At 37.2% G+C, this 21,960-nt stretch overlaps 1 protein-coding gene across 2 annotated transcripts in view; it reads left to right on the forward strand.

The window, feature by feature from the left end:
- Window positions 1-18,912, forward strand: part of PGM2L1 (phosphoglucomutase 2 like 1) — a 49,106-nt gene extending 30,194 nt beyond the window's left edge. For both annotated transcript variants that reach the window (XM_007080854.3, XM_042957909.1), the window contains exons 6-14: window positions 718-911; window positions 1,744-1,933; window positions 2,438-2,535; window positions 3,482-3,662; window positions 6,132-6,225; window positions 6,984-7,113; window positions 7,348-7,537; window positions 10,984-11,117; window positions 13,254-18,912. In XM_007080854.3, coding sequence (XP_007080916.1) covers window positions 718-911; window positions 1,744-1,933; window positions 2,438-2,535; window positions 3,482-3,662; window positions 6,132-6,225; window positions 6,984-7,113; window positions 7,348-7,537; window positions 10,984-11,117; window positions 13,254-13,356 — 1,314 coding nt within the window. In that variant the 3' untranslated portion in view covers window positions 13,357-18,912. The remainder of the gene's footprint in view (window positions 1-717; window positions 912-1,743; window positions 1,934-2,437; window positions 2,536-3,481; window positions 3,663-6,131; window positions 6,226-6,983; window positions 7,114-7,347; window positions 7,538-10,983; window positions 11,118-13,253) is intronic.
- The last annotated feature ends 3,048 nt before the right edge of the window (window positions 18,913-21,960 follow it).

The following is a 21,960-nucleotide window of genomic DNA, read 5'->3' on the forward strand; positions in this document are numbered from 1 at the left end:
GAGGGTAGTCTTGTCATATATATGGTAGAAGTCAGTATAGATATTTTCTAAGCAGAGTCCCTTCTAACTTTGAGATCCTATGAATTATAGAAATACATTTTCTTGCTTTTTTGTTAACTGTTCCTAATTTCTTGTTGATCAAGCCACTTGACAAACTGACAGCTTAATGAAATGTATTTTGATTAATACTGAAAACACATATACTGAAATGTATATGCAGTAATTAACATGTTAGTTATCTTTCCTGATCTAGACTTTATCTGGTGTGACATAAATTCTACTTTAATTTATAGCTGATAATTTCTTCTTTATCACAGAACTACTTTATAATGCTAAAATTTTATAGTGTCAAAGTTCATGGATATCCCATAATTTCTTAGATTATCTGTAGTACATAGTTATAGATCTAAGAGTATGATTGAATACTATGGTATATGTATGCATTAATATGTTGTCATAAAGGTGCCCTGATTATATTGTACTTGTATTGTTATTAAAGTATACTTCTAAAAGAGAAAATAATACATGATCATTTTATTAACGAGTCCCTGAGGAATCTTTATCAGCAACATCCTTTCATATTACTTTAGTCCCGTGTTGACAGTTTCTACTTGATTAATTTGGTATGGTTCTTTATAAAGCCAAAGATCTCTACTGTAGCAAAAAATATCTGGCCTACATTTCAAGTAATTATAGCTGTATTTACCTATCAACTAGGTTTATTGGGAAACTGGTGCCCAGATCACATCTCCTCATGACAAAGAAATTCTGAAATGTATAGAAGAATGTGTGGAACCTTGGAATGGTTCCTGGAATGATAATTTAGTGGATACCAGCCCACTGAAGAGAGATCCTCTGCAGGACATTTGCAGAAGATACATGGAAGATCTTAAAAAGATCTGTTTTCACAGGTATCTACGGGGGGAATGTAGGATAGTATTACCATACAATAAGATAAATAAAGGAAAGACATAGGGATAAAAATGTGTTGGCTATGGATTATATGAAGAATATAGCTAAATAGCACTATTCATCATAGTTAAAAGGTGAAAATAACCCAAATATCCATCAACTAATGAATGGATAAATAAACTATGGTATATCCGTACAACAAAATATCATTCAGCTGTAAAAAGAAATATTGATGCATACCACAACATGGATAAACTTTGAAAACATGCAAAGTGAAAGAAGCCAGTCACAAAGGACCACATACTGTATGATTCCATTTATAGGAAATGTCCAGAGAAGGCAAATCTGTAGAGACAGAAACAGAAAGTATATTAGTGATTGCCTATGGCTGGGAGGAATGGGAGCGTTTAGGGGGTGGTGTCTCTGGGGTACACAATTTCTTTCTGGGGTAATGAGAATGTCCTGAAATTGATTATGGTAATGTTTGAATAACTGAACGTAGTAAAGCCATTAAATTGTACATTTTAATAGAAGAATTGTATAGTATAGTATACTAATTGCTTCCTCATAAAGCCATTAAAAATTATAGCTAAATATATGTGTTCTCTGTATGAGATCAGGAAATTCCTTCTAAAATTTGATTTTGCCTTACTTCCATATTTTCTTACTATTCCATAAATAGCTAACACTACTGCTAGAAAGCATCCTGGCTTGCTGAGTTTATTTGCTTTATCCTAAAAAATAAATTTTAGCTTTTTCTCTAACTTATTTTAATTATACCACAAGTACCAAGTTTTGTGATATTGACTGAATAATTCTTTTCCTTTACAGGGAATTAAATTCAAAGACCACCTTGAAATTTGTACATACATCTTTTCATGGGGTCGGACATGACTATGTGCAGCTGGCTTTTCAAGTGTTTGGTTTTAAGCCTCCTATTCCAGTACCAGAACAAAAAGATCCTGATCCAGACTTTTCTACTGTTAAATGCCCAAATCCTGAAGAAGGAGAATCTGTGCTGGTATTTTTTTTTCTTTATTTAAATTATTATGAGTGCGTTAAACTTCATCAAATAGCTAGAACTCATTTGACAATTCAATGATTACTTACAAAAGTAGATACCATCTTACTTTACATAATTTAAATTATATTGGAGCCATATATTCTGTTTTATTTGAAATCTCTATAGTAGATATTTCTACTTCTAGGCTTTTTTTTTTTTAAGTGTATTTTTTTATTTTGAGAGAGAGAGGGAGGCGCAGAGTGAGAATCCGAAGCAGCCTCTATACCATCTGCACAGAGCCTGATGCAGGGCTCAGTCTCACAAACCAGGAGATCACGACCTGAGCCAAGATCAAGAGTCAGACACTTAACCGACTGAGCCGCCCAGGAGCCCCTAGGCTTATCTTAAATTTAGCCAAACTTATATTCCTTCTAAAATTTATATCAACTAACATCATCCCTCCATTTAGAAATTAAATGAATTTAACATCTTTAATAAAATCCAATGATTTGGCTGTTTCAGGAACTTTCTTTGAGACTGGCAGAGAGAGAAAATGCCCGGGTAGTGCTAGCCACAGATCCTGATGCAGACCGACTGGCAGTAGCAGAACTTCAGGAGAAGTAAGTAAAGCCTGTTATTTAATTAAAAGCTTAAAACTTTGAAAAACAGTTTTTGATTTTAAGTCTTACAGGCTCATCGGAAATAATAACAATAAGAAAATAAATCTCCCAGAAGCCCACTATCCAAAGATAACCCTTAGGTTGATATTTTGCCATTTCCTTTCTATATTTTTTCTACTCAGATATTTGAGATATGCTATAATTGTTTCTATAAAATTGTTATTATACTATATATATTTTAATATTTTCATTGTCTTCCGCTTAATATTGAACTATGAACACTCTTCATATTGCTTAAATATTGCTTAAAATATTCTTTTCTTTAAATTTTTTAATGTTTATTTTTATTTTTGAGAGAGAGAGAGAGAGAGGGAGAGAACAAGTGGGGGAGGGGCAAAGAGAGAGGGAAACAGAATCTGGAGCAGGCTCCAGGCTCTGAGCTGTCAGCACAGAGCCCGATGCAGGACCTCAAGCCACGAACCATAAGATCATGACTTGAGCCAAAGTCAAACGCTTAACCAACTGAGCCACCCAGGAACCCCTTAAAATATTAATTCTTAAAATGGAGTAATACCCCAACAGATTGCTTTATGAATACGATCATTTTCTAATCTTGGTCCTTTGGGTTGCTGTGGATTTTTATCATTATAATGTTGTGACAAATGTCCTTGCACAGACAGGATATCATAGTCTAAATTTTTCTCTCATTAAGTAAGAGAATAAAAGTTATAATGTAATAATTTTTCAGCAGACATTGCTGCCATTTCTACCCAAAGTTCACCCCTGATGAGGTAGAAATGGTACTAAATGTTTTCTCAAAAATCTCATATAATAGTTCTTGGATTTTCCTATGTGAAGGATGGTAATTTGTTTGTATGTCTTAGGGTCAAGAAATTTTAATAAGAAGTTATAAAAGTGTTGAACTGAATTTTCATTCTCTCTCCAGTGGTCATTGGAAAGTTTTCACAGGGAATGAGTTGGCAGCTTTGTTTGGGTGGTGGATGTTTGATTGCTGGAAGAAAAATAAATCAAGAAATGCTGATGTGAAAAACGTTTATATGTTAGCCACCACAGTCTCTTCCAAAATTTTGAAGGCAATTGCACTTGAAGAAGGATTTCATTTTGAAGTAAGAAAAGATAATATCTGTGTGCTACTTTTCTAAATCAATTTTTTTTAAAATTACATGAGCTATTACTTAAACGCATTAATCTGACAATTTTTTCAAGTTTATTTATTTTGAGATAGAGAGCACAAGCTGGGGGAGGGGCAGAGAGAGAGAGGGAGAGAGAGAGAATCCGAAGCAGGCTCTGAGCGATCAGCACAGAGCCTAATGCAGAGCTCGAACTCACAAACTATGAAATCATGACCTGACCTGAAATCAAGGGTCAGATGCCTAACCAACTGAGCCACCCAGGTGCCCCTCTAAATCAATTTCTATACAATAAATTCACCTCCCCACTAAAACTGACTTTTATTGATTTGATTTATAATCCCCCCTTTTTTCTAATTCTGTTAAAATTTGCTCATCTTCTGACAATTCAGACACCTTGAGCCAAGTTCATCCAGTATGTGAATTTCTGGAACTAAGATAAGATGTACTTTAAAAATTGAATTAATGCTTATTATTTCATACAACAATACTTGGTTTTCATACTGAGAAAATCTTGCTCCTAGTGACCTCATCAGTAGCATAAACTCCATTCCAAAAAATTGTAGGTATCATCGACCACTGTTTAGGCTCTTCAGGTTCAGTCTTAAGAAAATTAAAGCAGTCTTCCAAATTGTAGATGAAGACCCAATGATTCTCCATCCAAAAAAACAAATAATGACTCACTCTCAGCACAGATCTGTAACCTCTGTGAGTCTCAGGCAGTTAAGCTGACAGTTTTTAGAGCTTCTGAGACTGATGCCAATTAAATTGCTTTTCCTCTGCCATCTTTGCCAAAATGTCAGTGTAAATGTCACCTCTGGGCCTTTTTTTTTTTTTTTTTTAGCCACAGCCAAGCTACAGGTCTTAACATTAATTGGCTGAATAAAATAAAATTATACCTGTTTTAATGAAATGGAACTTTCATTCTCAGGCTTTTAAAGAAATACAAACAGCAAAAGAGCAGAAATTGAAAATTTATTCAAGCTTGAGATTCTGAATTATATTAATGTTAACATTCTCCTTGTTAATATCTATGGCAAAAACAACATACAATGAGCACAAAAGAGAAAAAAGAACCTGATTCTGGAGACCAATATTATAAATTTGCTTCCTTGTGTTGTTGTATGTAAGGAGGTAGCAGAGGTTTTTGGCTTTTATTTTTTCCCACTGAGGAAGTAGAGAGGTGAATTGGGAATCATAAGTTAGTAATGGTCAGCTCTAGAATCAGTGTCTATCACACGCTCTTTCTGTTGACTCTAAAACAGTTCACGTCTTTTTTTTTTTTTTTAATCTTTATTTATTTTTGAGAGAGAGCAACAGAGTGCAAGCAGGGGAAAAACAGACAGAGAGGGAGACACAGAATCTGAAGCAGCTCCAGGCTCTGAGCTGTCAGCACAGAGCCTGATGCAGGGCTCAAACTCACCAACCGCGAGTTCATGACCAGAGCTGAAGTTGGATGCTTAACCCACTGAGCCACCCAGGCGCCCCATAAAACAGTTCATGTCTTTATTTTTTTTTTAACGTTTTATTTATTTTTGATAGAGAGAGAGAGAGACAGAGCATGCATGGGGGAGGGGCAGAGAGAGAGGGAGACATAGAATCTGAAACAGGCTCCAGGTTCTGAGCCACCAGCACAAAGCCCGATGTGGGGCTTGAACTCGGGAACAAGATCATGACTTGAGCTGAAGTCGGACGCTCAACTGACTGAGCCACCCAGGCACCCCAGACAGTTCATGTCTTTAAAGTGAACAGTAGCTCATCAGATGAAAAGTCCTTGAATCTAATTACCAAAGAAGGGCTCAGTAACTCTCTTGGGTTTATTTAAGCCATGGTATTATAGTAAGGAACACTTGGTTCAAGCATATGCTGTGATAATGTTGTAAGTGCATCATTAAAAAGCTTTATGGCCTTCAATTATTCAGGGGGACTAAATCACACCCTTTGTAGGGTGCTCTTATATTAGTACTTATAATACAGCCTAAAAGACAGTTTCTGAGAAGCAGTGTAATTGAATCCTGGCTCTATCTCATATACGGCATAATCTTGGGCAAATTTACTGAGCCTCTATTTCAGCAACAGAGTTTTTGTAAGCATTTAAAAAGACAGTGATATAGAGCACCCGTTAACAGTGCTTGATAAATAGTGGATGATCATAATAGATGTGTGTATTTATGTTACTTTGTGACTATCTGTATCACCACTTTCAACTGCTGGACTGTATTTGGTGCAAATCACCTATTTGTGTGCTCAATGAATAGTAGTTTATCAGTTGTGGCAATGTGAATCCAAGCATTTCCTGGCTGTATGCTTACCACTTTATAAATCTGTGTGGACCAAACACCGTAACAGAAGATCACTATGAGAGTGTTATGTGCGTTTAGCAATAGGCTTTACTATATTTTTATGAGGAGTCACTTAACTAGAGTGGCCTTCTGTGCATTTCAGGAAACATTACCAGGTTTTAAATGGATTGGATGTAGGATAAAAGACCTCCTGGAAAATGGGAAAGAAGTCCTTTTTGCATTTGAGGAGTCAATTGGTATGTAGTAAATATTAAAATCTTTGAAATTTGAATGAGAGCATCTTTTTAAAATAGTAATTCTATGGAGAGGAGTTTTTGTCTTCTGGTTTTGCATTTTGTGTTGTAAAAACCATAGAGAACTCAGAAATATGTGGCTGCATTTTTCATCGTGGGAAAAAAAGACCCTTAAAAATTCCCTAAATACCTTCAGTATCAATGGGTATCATCTATTACTAGGCTCTTAAATTCATTTGTTCTTCTGAAGAAATAAAACTATTGAAATTAGTATTTTTAATTTTTTTTAATGTTTATTTTTGAGAGAGAGTGAGACAGAGCATGAGTGGGGGAGGGGCAGAGAGAGGGAGACACAGAATCCAAAGCAGGCTTCAGGCTCTGAGCTGTCAGCACAAAGCCTGAAACGGGGCTCGAACTCACGGACTATGAGATCATGACCTGAGCCGAAGTCAGACGCTCAACCGACTGAGCCACCCAGGCGCCCCTGGAAATTATTTTTTTCAAGTTTATTTATTTATTTTGAAAGAGGGACAGCATGAGTGCAGAGGGGAAGAGAGAGAGGGAGAATCCCAAGCAGGCTCCATACCATCAGCGTGGAGCCAGATGTGGGGCTCGAACCCATGAAACCGTGAGATCATGACTTGAGCCGAAACCAAGAGTTGGATGCTTAACCACTGAGCCACCCAGGCACCACTAAAACTATTGAAATTATTATAGGCTTAAGTTTTCCCCTTTTTTCAAAAATGTGTTTTAATTCTCAGGTTTTCTGTGTGGAACTTCAGTTTTGGACAAAGATGGGGTGAGTGCAGCCGTTGTTGTTGCTGAGATGGCAGCTTACCTGGAAACCATGAACATAACATTGAAACAACAACTGATTAAGGTTTATGAAAAGTAAGTTATGTTATTATGAATTTCTAGTTTCAATTGCTGAATTTCTCAGTTTTTTGGTTCTCCTTTTAGATTTCTAAATTTGGTTTTGAAAATAGCCAATCCTTTTTAAAAAGTTCTAAAACTGAACTAAAGACTTCCACTTTCTACATAATACAATAATAGGCTTATCTTTAATATGTACTTTCCTGAAGAGTTATCTGACATCTGATTTTAACACTTTAAATTTTTGTGCAGATATGGTTATCACATTTCAAAAACGTCCTATTTCTTGTGTTATGATCCGATTACCATCAAAAGTATATTTGAAAGGCTTCGCAATTTTGATTCTCCAAAAGAATATCCAAAATTTTGTGGGACATTTGCTATATTGCACATACGGGATGTTACCACTGGATATGACAGCAGCCAGCCTAATAAGAAATCAGTAAGTACCCAAATATATTTTTTTAAGTTTTTTAACAATTTGTAGTACTTCGTACTATAGTGAAATGGAAGTTCAAGCCTGTGAGTGTCTTGAAACTAGGGGATCCGTTGTTTTTCTTCAGAGCAGTTTTTTTTTCAATTTTTTTGTTTTGTTTTTTTAATGTTTGTTTATTTTTGAGAGAGAGAGACAGAGTGTGAGCCAAGAAGGGGCAGAGAGAGAGGGAGAGAGACACAGAATCCCAAAGCAGACTCCAGGCTCTGAGCTGTCAGCACAGAGCCTGACACGAGGCTCAAACCCACGAACCGTGAGGTCATGACCTGAGTCATGACGCTTAACCGACTGAGCCACCGAGGTGCCCCATCTTCAGAGCAGTTGTAATCCCAGAGCCTCCCTGCCTCTGATCCTGTCCTCCTCTTTCTCCATGTGGGGAGATGGAAAAGAGAATTAGACAAAAAGAGAAAGGGAAGGAGAGAGGGAGAATGTGTGATGATGCTACATAATGCTGAAAATAAAGTCTAAAAGCCTGTTGTTTCAAAGTTCACAATTAACCCCCTTCTATTTGTAACTTCCCTTTTCGACCTTGTTCCCTATACCTGTAGCCAAATAGAACAGCTTAATAGTTTCTTACATGCATACATTTTTATTATAAATTTCTCTCTTCTTGCTCAAGCTATTTCCTCAGTCTTTGTTTCCTTCCTATTGCTGCAGGTCCACACCTTAGCCATTATTTAAGACTTCAGACACATGTCACCTCCTCCACATACCCTCCTGGTCCCAAAATTAGATATCTTCCTCCTGAGGTTTCATTATATATGGTGCCTTCCTCTTGTCACTTATCACTTTCTATTTTATCATTGTGTTGTACATGGCAGATAGATTTCTGATACACCTCTGTGCCTCTCAAGGCTCCTGCCTACGTGGTAGGTGCGCAACAAATATTTAAATGCTATAGATTGCTGATCATATGTATTTGGTTATTGTTATGGTTATTAGCCTAAATTTCCATTTATAATGTCCTGATGTCTCAAGTTGCTAGGGGCATAATGTATTTTGGGAAATCTGCAACTCCTTGTGTATAATATAGCTCATAATCCTTTTGTGTGTATATATTCATCTGGTCAGCAAATATTGGTTCCCAGTTGTTGGTATTCTGTATATGTGCAAGGATGTGTGTATTTTTCTGTCTTTGTAAACTACTTGAAGAGAAGAACCAAATTTTTTGCTTCTTTTTATTTCACTACTGTTGCTGTGCTCAGAATAGTTCTTGCTGTGATGCTTTTTTCCTATTAACCCCCTTTAAGCTTTATGATAGTCATTATTCAAAGTACTTTCCTGTGTGTTCTCTGCAGATGCTTACAACAATTTTATAAGGCAGGTGCTATAGATGTTGTTAATCCCCTAAGGTCACTTAGTGAGTGTCAAAGACTTTGTTAGGTTTTTCTTCACATTTCAGATTGATATTCATGTGTATGTTCAATAGGCATTTATCAGAATCCTTTGGTGCTACAGGTACAGACACACTGGAGATAGAGCAATGACAAAGGCGCTGTTTCTACACTCAAGAGTCTAGTGGGGAAATGGAATGAAACTGATTACAACATGACAAATGCAACCAGGGGGTGCATAAGGTGCCATGGAAGAGCATAGGAAGGACCCCTGCTCGGATTTGGGAGGCTTATGGAATACATTCTAGAGGACTTTTGGGAGCTGAGTAAGAGTGGGAGTTATCCAGATGTAGGAGGAACGGTGGGTGTTCAGGCAAACGGAGCAGCAGGTGCTAGATCTGGAGGTGAGAAGGCATGTTCTCTTTCACAGAACCACAAGGAGTTCTCTACAACTGTAGTGGTAGTGTGGAGTTTGAGGCAGAATGGCCTGTGCGGTGTGTGGGTTAGAGAGAGACAAACTCCCAGGCGGGAAGATCAGTTCATATGCTGTTTCAGTAATCAAGCTGAGAGATGATGGGAGCCTGAATTTTTTTTATGTTTATTATTTTTGAGAGAGAGATTGAGAGTGGGGTAGGGGCAGAGAGAGGAGGGGGGCAGAGGATCTGAAGCGGCTCCCTGCTGACAGCAGAAGAGTCTGATGCTGGGCTCGAACTCACGAACCATGAGATCGTGACCTAAACCAAAGTTGGATGCCTAACTGACTGAGCCACCCAGGTGCCCCTAAATTTAATATAGTAGCAGTGGAGATAGAAAGTTGGGCGAAGTAGAATACACAGGACTTGCTAATTGATGGTCTGTGAGTGAAAAAGAGAAGAAGGTGTCTGGTTTTTTTTTAATTTTTGTAACGTTTATTTATTTTTGAGAGAGAGAGAGAGAGACAGAGTGTGAGCAGGGGAGGGGCAGAGAGAGAGGGAGACACAGAATCTGAAGCAGGCTCTAGGCTCTGAGCTGTCAGCACAGAGCCCATTGTGGTTCTCAAACTCATGAACTGCAAGATCATGACCTGAGCCAAAGTTGGACATTTAACCAACCGAGCCACCCAGGAACCCCAGAAGGTGACTGTTTTAAGCAACTGGTGTATGGTAATACCACTGAGGGAGGGGTTTCACGGAGAGGACCAGGCTCAGGACACCTGGTGAAAGGCACCACTGTCAAACCCATGTCACAGTACAACCCCCACAGGTCCCCCAAGATACCTTCATAGACAGATCTGTGGTCCAGGAAGAGTACAAGTGTTAATCCATATGTTCAATGTCAAAAGTAAAGCTTTATTTCTTTTTTTAACTTTTACATAAAAAGTATACAATTTTTTTGTACCCCAGTAGGTTATTTGGCCTGTCCTCTAGGATATGGGCACTCTGCTTTGGAAGCTATTGATAAACTGTGAAAGTGCTTTGAAATTGTAAAGCACTTTGCAAATGTAGAGGCAGTTTGGACTTTGGTACAAATAGGCCTGGCCTCAGCTTCTTGCTCTGCCACTTTAGCTGGTTACCTCGACTAGGTTGTTTACTCTTTTTGAAACTTGTCGGTAAATTGGAAGTAATATTTACTTTGGAAGATTATTCTTGAGGCCTAGAGACCATGTATATAACCCAATGCCAGTACTATTATAAATGTTAAGTACATGGTATATTTATAAATTATTATGTATGTACTCTCCTTTTGTATTTTATAATTCTTCTAAAAATATCTTCAGCTGTAAAAAACACATAACATAATAGGTACCACCGTAACTGTTTAAGCATGCAGGCCCAGCAGTGTTAACTATATCTGCATTATTTTGCAACAAATCTCCAGAACTTTTTCATCTTGCTAAACTGAAACTCCATACCATTAAACAACTGCTCCCGCCCCCCACCAGCCCTTGCCAACAGCCTTCTACTTTCTGTTTCTATGAATTTGACTCCTTTAGATACCTCATATAAGTAGAGTATATTTTACAACTCTTGAAAATTAAAAAGGTACTGAGTGTAACTAAGCTGTTGTTAAAATTGTGCATAGGTGCTGCCTGTGAGTAAAAACAGCCAAATGATTACATTTACTTTTCAAAATGGCTGTGTGGCTACTCTTCGGACAAGTGGGACAGAACCCAAGATAAAGTATTACGCAGAGATGTGTGCATCACCAGAGCAGAGGTGAGAATTGATTTTTTAAATATACATATATATATATATATGCACATATATATAGTTTATTGAGATACAATTCACATACTGTACAGTTTACCCATTCAAAGTGTACAATTCAGTGGTTTTTAGTATATTGTGCAATCATTACAATCAATTTTTTTCTCCACGTATTCTTTTTTTTTTTTTTATTCTCAAATTAGCTAACATAACAGTGTAGTCTTGGCTTCAGTAGATTCCGATGATTCATCATGTATAACACCCAGTTCTCATCCCAACAAGTGCCCTCCTTAATACCCATCATCTGTTTTCCCCACCCTCATCAACCCTCAATTTGTCCTCTGTATTTAAGAGTCTCTTATGGTTTGCCACAATTTTTTTTTTTTTTTACTAACAATTTTAGAACATTTTCATCACCTCAAAAAGAAACACCATCCCCATTAGCAGTCACTTGCTATTCCCCACCCTCTTCACCCTGGGCAACCACTAATCTACTGTCATTATAGACTAGTTTATTGTGGACATTTCATATAATGGAATCATACAATATCTAGCCCTTTGTGACTGGCATCTTTTACTTAACATAATGTTTTCAAGTTTCATCCATGTTGTTGCATGAATCAGCACTTTATTCCTTTTTTAAAAAAAATTGTTTTCATGGCCTAATGATATTCTATTGTATGGGTTATAAAATTTTTTTATCCATTTTTCAGGCTGTGGACATTTGGGTTATTTCCACATTTTAACTATTAATGAATAGCAGTGCTACAAATATTTGTGCAAAAATTTTTGTGTGGACGTTTCATTTCACTTGGGTATATAGGTGGTGTAGAATTGCTAGGTCACATGGTAGTTCTATGTTTAACCTTCAGAGAAACTGTCAGACTATTTTCCAAACCAGCTGCATCATTTAGAAATTGAATTTTTAAATTTTAGTGAATTTTTATTACTGGAAGGTTCTGTGAGCTTTAACTGTTATATGTTGAACATAAAGAAATGATGAACAAATAATTTATTTTCAGACAATATTCATTTTTTAAATTTTTTTTTAAATTTTATTTTGAGAGAGAGACAGAGAGGGAGGGAGAGAAAGAGCAGTGGAAGGGCAGGGAGAGAGAGAGAGGGAGAGAAAATCCCAAGCAGGCTCTGTGCGCAGAGCCCCATGTGGGGCTCAATCCCACAAACTGAGATCATGACCTGAGCCAAAATCAGGAGATGGATGCTCAACCAACTGAGCCACCCAGGCACCCCGAGAATATTCATTTTTTACATCAAATATGATTTGACTTAATCTGCCTAATTTATTGCCTTTTAAGAGTAAGAATTGTGACTAAATTGACTTTAATAAACATCTCAAATGCTATTTAAACTTACTAAAAGTAGTACCTTGTCACTGATTAATATACTTTTGGGAAGGAGATTTTTTGGAATTGCCTGCAGAGTCCGAGGTACATTATTTTGTATGTTCCTAAGTCTTTGCATTTAAGAGTAGATTTTATTTCCTTTGGGGGCAAAAAGACATCCTGAAGTCATTCAGAGTAGAGTTTAAAGGAAACCAAACTGGGTAATGCTGTATTTGGCTAAAACTAAAGGATGATTATTAAAGTAATAAAAAATGATTGTGAAGTCAGTTGAGAAGAGGCTTTCCTGGAAATCTTTTGGGCAACAGCAGTGATGACTTTGAAGCGCATACCTGTAAGTGTATATTTATTTTTTAAACATCTCATTTTTCTAGTCACATCTCCCTCTGTACCTGAATCATGCCATGTCATCCCATAATATCTACTGGGTATCCTTCAAAGTTTTCAGGAAGCCATTTTAGCATAACACCTAGTATTGGTGTTCTAGGCCATTAAATTGCCTAACTCAGGAGAAATCTGTAGATATACCGAAACTCATCCACGTACTGTGTACCAAGGAACTCCCTTTCGTGAAATTCAACTTCAGTTGGTGATAATTGTGTTTTGTGTGTGTGTGATCGTTTCCCCTTTAGTCTTGTTTTGTTTTAACTGAGTGAACTTCTGCTTTGTTAACAAATTGTTTGATATCCTCTCCGGAATATGTCCTCTTAAAATTATAACAATTTAAATGAATTTTAAGGTGATGAAAATGAAGAATTTCAAAACCCTTAATCTTTCTCTTCAGTGACACTGCCTTACTAGAAGAGGAATTGAAGAAACTCATTGAAGCTCTGATTGAGAATTTTCTTGAGCCCAGTAAAAATGGACTGATCTGGCGTTCTGTTTAGTGCACACCAGTACATCATTTCTTTGCACTGGCACATGGAACAGAACAGCAAAGAACTCCATGTGTTGACGTCATATGAGCATTCTCTCCCTATCTCCTCTGGCCAAGTATCCTTTTACTTTTATTTTCTTTCTTTTGGTTGGCTGACTAAACAAACTATCAATTTGAAATGCAATGGTCTGGAGAGAAATGATTCAAATTTTTTCATAATCTTGAACAAAAGTCATTGCATTAATAGTATTATAGTGACACGTTGTTCTTCCTTTAACAGAAACAAAAACAATACATAAGTGAGTTTTCTTATTTAAGTGTGATTAAGCTTAGTTCCATATTATAATTGTGTAGAGCACAGTTTAAAAAAAAAAAAGGCAGATAAATGTTATATAATTGTAGAGTTAGTTAAGGAAATTAATCTATAAAATTGACAAGAAAATGGCATTGCTCCCATAATACTGTGGGAAAGTGTCATTGTTATGTCACAGGTATTAACTTACAAAGTAGAGTATTTGAAATAGGGTATTTGCATTTTTAGCTTAGAACCGATGTTACAATATGTGGTTTCAGCTTCTCTTTTTCAGGTGCTCTTAATGTAGTGTGAACTTATTGTACGTATTTAAAATTCTGACGTTTACTGAACGTAAAACAATAGTGGCAATGCTCCTAGTGGTTTCGTTCTTGTCAGATTTCTCAGTGCCTTCTCAGGGTATGGTATGAATTAAAACAGTGTTCCTGCATTGAATATAATTTAATCAGCCAATTTTCAGACAGTTGAGGAAATCTTCCAAACTATGTAGGTGCTTCCCCTCTATAGCAAATAAATTTGCCCTTTAAAAAAATTTTATGAATGCAAATAAAAATGTTAATAAAAGCAAACTCAGTGTAACTATACTGAAGGATCTTCATGTTAGAATTCAGGGTCAGTAATCACAGCCTTCAAGTAAAGAAAAAAATCTGAACTGAGAAAGGAGCTCTAAATTTATTTAAATGTCTAACTTTGGAATTACATTTTTATAAGTAGATTTATTCCTTTATCAGATGAAGTAATGCTAATTTTACTAAGAAATAAAATATCCAGATTTTAGGTGTTAGAATAACACTAAAACTACATGTTTTAAAACTAAATTCCAGTTTGTTCTAACATCTTGCTGGCCACTGTAGAATTTCTGATCTCAAGAGTACTCTTTACCAATTTGGAAAAAAATTTTGGAAGGTCACTTTTGGTTGATTCCCCAGACTTCTAAAAAAGTCTTAATAGAGAAATACCGTTTAATCTTCTTAAAGTGTATCCTGTCCTATATAACTCACAGAATTAATAATTAAACCCAAGTGCTATAGTTAAGAGGTAACAATCACAAGGCCTTGTGTGTAATTATACTGAACAAATAGCTAGTGGGATATAACTGGTATTAGAGAATTTATTTCCTAAAAAATAATAATAGCATAAAATTTAAACATTTATTAAATAACAGTTTGGTTTATTGCAGCTATCAGCTAACATTTGGTTGAACCCATATAGTCCAAGTATAATTTTCAAATTATTGTATTGCCACTATTGTTAATTTGTTCCTTCCTTTCTTATAGCTAGATCTCGTATGACTGTAGGTAATAGCTAGCTAAGGGTAGAGAGCACCATACTTCTGAATGACATTGTTTTCAAAGGCTTTGCACTAGGGAAAATGTGTATACTTTTTTGCTTTATTGGCTTTAAGGAATGTAGAATGTAACTTAGGAGATAGCCTATATTCTGCCAAGTATTATAAACGATGCTATATATATCAAAAATATGTATATTTGGCTTTAGTGTCTGTGTTTCCATGACTGAAGAACAAAGTGAAGCTAAAATGATATGATAGCCCATTCATAATCACTAAAGCCATGTCATGATTGTCATTCTATTATAAAGAGAACAGTTTGAGTGCTTTAATATAATACAATGTTTAAGTCATCTTAATCAAGGTGAAAAGTTATGAAAGCTTAGGTTATCTCAAAAATTTAAAAATCCAAAGTTAAAATTAACAAAATTTTACAAACGTTCCTGAAATGTATAGATTGAGGGAATTATTAGATTCTAGCCAAGCTCTCAAGTCTATGTAAGCATGGTATTTTAACATGAACTTGACATAGTGGGTATACAGTGGCCTAATAGAATAAATCAGTGATCCAAGTCAACCAGGAAGGGCAGAGGTGCTGGCCCATGAGTCTCAGCCTTGGGCTCTACATTGTTTAGCTTTTTCTTTATGAATTATATCACAAAAATGAATGCATTCTCCTTGAGTATATAGATCAAAACTGGGCTTCTCTAGAGTTTTGGGGAAAAGGAACAAACTAGTGGGGCAAGGTCAAAGAATACATTGAAAATAAGCAGTAGAAATAAACAATAGAAAAGTCAATAAGATGGCACAGGAACAACTTCTTGTGAAGGGCAAACTAACCTCTCAAAAAGTAGGGAATAAACTGGCTGTGGGCAAGTTATTTAGCTGTGTTTGTTATTATGATGAACAAATAGCGAACCTTTTGCTTTCTTTCCTTTATTAGCAACCACTAAAAAGAAGCCAAGTTTTAGGAGGTGAGAAAAAGTACCCCTCTTACTGATTCAATTCCTGCTAGGATGTTGTGTCTTAGGATCATATGGGAACTGGGGAGGAGAGGACATAGCAGAAATAAAAAGGAATATAATACAAATTGGAAAATAAGACTTGTGAGAAAGAGTTCGAAGAAGTAAGATCATTTAACTCTGGGGGGGAGAAAGCTGTTGAGATAGTTTAATAAGTCTTCCTAAGTTATTAGTTGAATCTTTTATTGAAAGGCTCAAAGTAAGAAGGAATATATCAAACTATTCTCTATCTTCAATGAGGACAGACTAAAAAAGAATAAGGATCTTTTTAAAAAAATGAAATAACAAATTTATATATTAAGGAATGTACTAAATGGATTTTAAAGGTTCCTTCCAATACGTTTTTTTAAAACTCAGGTTGGGACAACGATGATATCATAGCACTGAAAGTTACATTTGAGTTTTTGCTCCTTATCTAGAAGAATTTAGCTCACAAGAGACTTTTTGTGTATGTTGAGTAGTAGAGGCATGAGTGCAGTCTTTATTCACTGCATAAAGACCTGCTCGGATATTATTTTTAATTTAACCTGGCAAATAAATGAGACTGGAACACCATTTTATTCATCTTGAAGACTATATAGCATTATAGGATATTTGAGGGTTTTGTTTTAACTGTATTGTTATTTGGGTGTCCTAACTTCAGCAGAGAGGAAGACTCTGTATACTCTGGGCATAAAAGTGTGGATCCAGTGGAAAAAGACTGGATACTCTGGGCATAACTTTATATAGGAAATAGACCTCCTATTTCTTAAGGAGGTTGCTTCTGGAATTGATCGAACAAAGGTATTAGCTGGAGTTTAATGGAGAAATTGTTCTATGAACTATGAATTGCTGCTATTGGTATTTCTTTCAGATGTTTTCCACTGATATTTGTGATGCTTGAAAAATCCAAATTTTGATTGGATAAATTTATTTTATGCCTTTTTCTCTCTACCTCCCTTTTTCCCTAGGTCCCCTCCCACATTTTGTTACTGTGAAAAGCTATTGCCCTATTACCTCACTGATAAGAAATCTTAATTGTATTCATTCAGAATGCTTTAAACGTGTTCATAAACTATGTCTGTTTTTTGGACTTTTGGTTATTTTGTTATTATTGTGAGAATATTTAAGACATTGTAAGAAGTAATTTTAAATCTATTTCATAACCTTTTTGGTCTGTCTGGATACTACTATATGTTAATTTATTATAGCCTTTTACAATTCACTTGTTTTTCTGAGATTGCTCTAGAAACTGATGAGGAGAGTCATACTAATCAATTGAATGGTCAATTGATCTCACATATTATTTCAGGTTTCCTTGTACTTGGGGTATCCAAAGCACAAAATTTGAGGAAATCGTTTTTCACATTTGTCCCCACAGCATCTTACCATAAGCTGTAAGAAGTCCCAGGTGGAAAGAAGAGGATCTTTCTTTGCAGGACTTAACACAGCACGATTTTCTTTAGTTCCAGGTGGAAACAAAGTTAAAGTTTTCCATTGGTTACTTTAAAAAATTAACCATACTATTACATTCATTAAATGATCTTTTCTCTTTGTTCATTCAAGACTGTGTACTTGAAAAAGAGGACATATAAGAATGAGTAACGTGTCCAAGGTAAGGGCAAATGACATATCTAAAGTTTGCTTCTCAAATTTTTCCACCCTAAAGCAGAAGAGTATAAATACGTGGGGGGAAGGGGCCCAAGCACAAAATCTGAAGTAGTCTACCACTCGTGAAATTTCGTGTTCTGTCTTAAAAACGTAAGTTGAATTTTGCATTCTCCATAATAAAACTGTTTCGACATAAAGATGATTCCTTCAGTTTTCACGGAAACCAGTGCTGCCGGCAAGGAGCACCACATTTAGCACACGGCCTCTCAGTTTTCCCCCTCTGCCCTCCTCAATTGCCGCGTCCGCCTGGTGGTACACACACTGACTTTGGGAAATATAGGCATAGGACATACCTAGGATATTCCCTGCCTTTTAAAAGCTGAAGTTTGAAAGTATTAATGCCAAATTAAACTGAACTGAAACAGCTCCGTTACCACTGAGCCTTATATAATACTGTCAGAGGTGTTGGCCCGTTTGTTTTCGTTAACTCATTGGCATTTCTTGACCGAGAAGGAGCACCCAACTATCAGCTCCCTGAGAGCAGAGATCATGTTTTATTAGTTTTTCATACCCACACCCTCCCCCTGCCCCCCAGATATAGTACGTGTTATAGAGTGCCTAGTTGGTGACAGTAGGAATTAGGGGGTTGTGTTTTAAAGAAACTAATAGTTTAAGTAAGAAACAATCAAAAATGTTAATTTTCTGATTCAGTTTTTTTAAGCATTTCTCATTGCTGGAATTTATGATAAATCTTCATTAAGCATGCACACCCTTAAATACTGTTCCTTTTGAGAGAGCAGAGCATATTCCTATTTGCAAATTATATATAATGCCTAGTATTTTACACTCAAAGCAAGATGTTGGCCAAGTAGGCTAAGAAGGTATCTATGTAGACTTAATATCACGGGTTATAAGTGCCATTTTGAGCCTAATAGTGCTACCTTCCAAGTGAGTCACAACTAATTTGAAACTATTTGGTATATTTTTGTCCACTGTTATGATTCATCATATATCTTAAAAGAGGCACTCAAACAAGAGTCTGCATCTGTATATATGGTGAGGCCTTTTTGTTTTAGGCTAAAATAAACTCTTTGTATTATGTCATTGAATATGCCAGATAAAATATATACAGTTAAGAATGAATTATTTTTCTGACCTGTGCAGCAGTTGCTCAAAATTGTGCCGTTGTTTTAACAGTTTCTGTCAACATTTTCTCATTTTTTTCCCGATGAAAACACCAGGATGTATCATAAGTACTGCCTGTGAGAATTTGCACTTGAAGTGTTTGTGAGTGGATTTCTTGTGGTTTTAGCCAAATGAAGTGTTATCGGTAATAAACAGGCCTCTTTATAAGCATGAGTTTCTGTGTAATTTTTATTATCTTAATTACTGTGTGGTTCATAAAGTTTGCTATCCAAATGGAACATATTTTTGAAATATACGCATGGCATACCTAGAACCTACTTTCAGCCTAAATGAATATTCTAGCTTATTATTCACTAAACATGTTCATAAACTGGCTCATCAGAAGTCCCAGAAGAAAGAGCTAATATTCAAGTTTTTTCCATCTTATTTTTCTCTTTCTTTCATTTGACCTAATTTGTCTATTCACCTTAGCATCAGTTAACATAATAAAAAGTTAAATATATATTATAATATATTTGTTATTCCTGGTCCTTCCTTCCTGTCTTCCCTAAACTTGCACTTCCTCATTTCTGTTAGTGATAGGACCATTCTCCTGTCTTTATTTTCCTCTCTTTAATTCTGATTCTAATCATTAAATGGTCTCATCTTGCATGCAGCTTGCTTTAAATTATTTTATCCTTTGCTTCATTATTTTTTTTTAATTTTTTTAATGTTTGTGTATTTTTGAGACAGAGAGAGACAGAGCATGAGCCGGGGAGGGGCAGAGAGAGAGAGGGAGACACAGAATCTGAAGCAGGGTCCAGGCTCTGAGCTGTCAGCACAGAGCCCGACGTGGGGCTTGAACTCACGTACTGTGAGATCGTGACCTGAGCTGAAGTCAGACTCTTAACCAACAGAGTCACCCAGGCACCCCATGCTTCATTATTTCATTTCATAAATATTTATGAAGTTGGAAATATGTAGGTACCAAGGGCCCTCCAGAAGGCTACAAAGTAGGAAAAAAGACACAGCAGCCATTTTATTGTTGGAACAGCCTGTTCAGGACACTGTTCCCACTACCCCCAATCCACCAGATCACCTTTATCTATTCCTTATGTCTTTGGATTCAAAGCACTAGAAAGAAGGCCCAGTTGGCTTTTGTGATACTTTGGTGACATGCCTTCCTCCTAGCTGAAACCAAAAACTGATAAGAGAAGAATTTGACCCCCCAGCTTCCTTCTGAATGGTAGTAGGAGGCAGGCCACTGCATTTATACCTTTCCATCGAGACACAGTGGGAGAGAGTTAATTGACCAATTGGAAATTATGGGGAAGGCAAAGAAAGAGGGAGGACGCATCAAGCACAGATCAGCTTGAGTGTGCAGAGAACTGTAAGTGGTTTGCTATTGGCATGTTGAGTAGGGGTGTGAGTGGAGAGAGCCCTGTGTGCTATGGTATGGAGCTTGGACTTCAATCAGCAGGTGAGAGTATAGAAAGGCATAAACAGAAGGTCTCTGAGATGGTGGTGTGGGTGGGGAGGTGGTATGAGAGAGCCCATCCCTGGTAAGAACCTTAAAGTTCATCTTATCCAACCCTCATCAATTCCCACTATCTGCAGATTTATATTTGAACCTCTCCTGTGACAACTTGCCAAGACAAGTTGTACTCTTTTAAAGAAAGGCCAGTATAGGGGCTTCTGGGTGGCTCAGTTGGTTAGGTGTCTGACTTCGGCACAGGTCACGATCTTAAGGTTTGTGGGTTCGAGCCCCACGTCAGACTCTGTGCTGACAGCTCGGAGCCCGGAGCCTGCTTCAGATTCTGTGTCTCCCTTTCTCTCTGCCCTTCCCCTACTCACTCTGTCTCTCAAAAATAAATAAACGAAAAAAAAAATTTAATTTATAAAAAAAAATACTAAAGGCCAGTAGAGAGTTCTTTCTTGTGTTCAGCTGAAATATGCCTCCCGAAGCTTCTGCCCTCCAATTGTATTTGAAAGATCAATGTGATTCCAAACTGCATCTCCTTTTCACTCCAAATCCCTTTTCCCTCAGTATAAATATGCACAGTGCAGCTACTGTTCCTTGTATGACCATCCAATTGCCTTCCTGATCACCACGTGGACAGTTTTCAAAAAACTGGATCCAGAGTTAATATGCTACACCAGAAATGGTAGTACCAGCCCAGAGTAGTAAAAGGTGGGATTTAGTCCTGATATGGGAGGGGGCTCTGCCTGGGGCACACTGCGTGACACTTCTTCACTTTGCAAATAACTCCTTTAACCCTCAATTCAAGCATCATGCCTTCCAAAAAGCCTTCACTGCCCGGTTGCCACCTCCCACCCCACCAGCCAAGCTGGACAGGGGCCCTGCTCTATATGGCCATAGCTCCCTTTGCCAGCCTCTGTTACAGCACATCCCACACCAGGAAGAAATGATCTGCTTGTGTATTGGACTCTCCCAGCTCTCCTAAAGCTGGAATTGGCTGACTCAATGCAGTATCCCCCAGTGCCCCGAACTGAGCCAAGTGGATGATGAGCCCTCAAAAAAAAAAAAAAAAAAAAAAAAAAAGGTTCAGCTGAAGTGAACTGAATTGGAATATTGGAATTTGAGCTGAGCTTTTATTTTTTTTTTAATTTTTTTTTTTACGTTTTATTTATTTTTGAGACAGAGAGAGACAGAGCATGAATGGGGGAGGGGCAGAGAGAGAGGGAGACACAGAATCGGAAGTAGGCTCCAGGCTCTGAGCCATCAGCCCAGAGCCCGACGCGGGGCTCGAACTCACGGACCGCGAGATCGTGACCTGAGCTGAAGTCGGTCGCTTAACCGACTGAGCCACCCAGGCGCCCCTGAGCTGAGCTTTTAAAGGCAAGTAGGCTGTGAATAAGCAAAGGGGAGGAGACACACATGTTATATGAGTACATTCAACTCAAAGCAAAGAAATATGTGAATGAAGACTTGGGAAGTAGGACTACTTGAGATTTGCTAGAGGGCTTCAAGACAGACATAAACTGAAGCGGAAAAAAGTCATAAACTGAGGGGAGAGAAATCAACCTGAGGATGAATAAGGCATGGGGGAAGGGTAGAAGAGATTTGTTCCCATGTGGGGAGGGAACAAGGGCGGAAAAAAACCAGCAACTGGGTCAGTTTCTTCCAGTCGCTATTCCCCTATTCCATTCCCACATATGCATACTCCCCCCCCCCCCCCCCCCCCGCCGTGGACAGGGATCCACGACCCACAAAAGAAACAGTCCCTGCGCAAAGCAAGGAACCCAAATTCAGTG

The sequence above is a fragment of the Panthera tigris genome, chromosome D1 (assembly GCF_018350195.1).
Source record: "Panthera tigris isolate Pti1 chromosome D1, P.tigris_Pti1_mat1.1, whole genome shotgun sequence".
Classification (NCBI taxonomy): domain Eukaryota; kingdom Metazoa; phylum Chordata; class Mammalia; order Carnivora; family Felidae; genus Panthera; species Panthera tigris.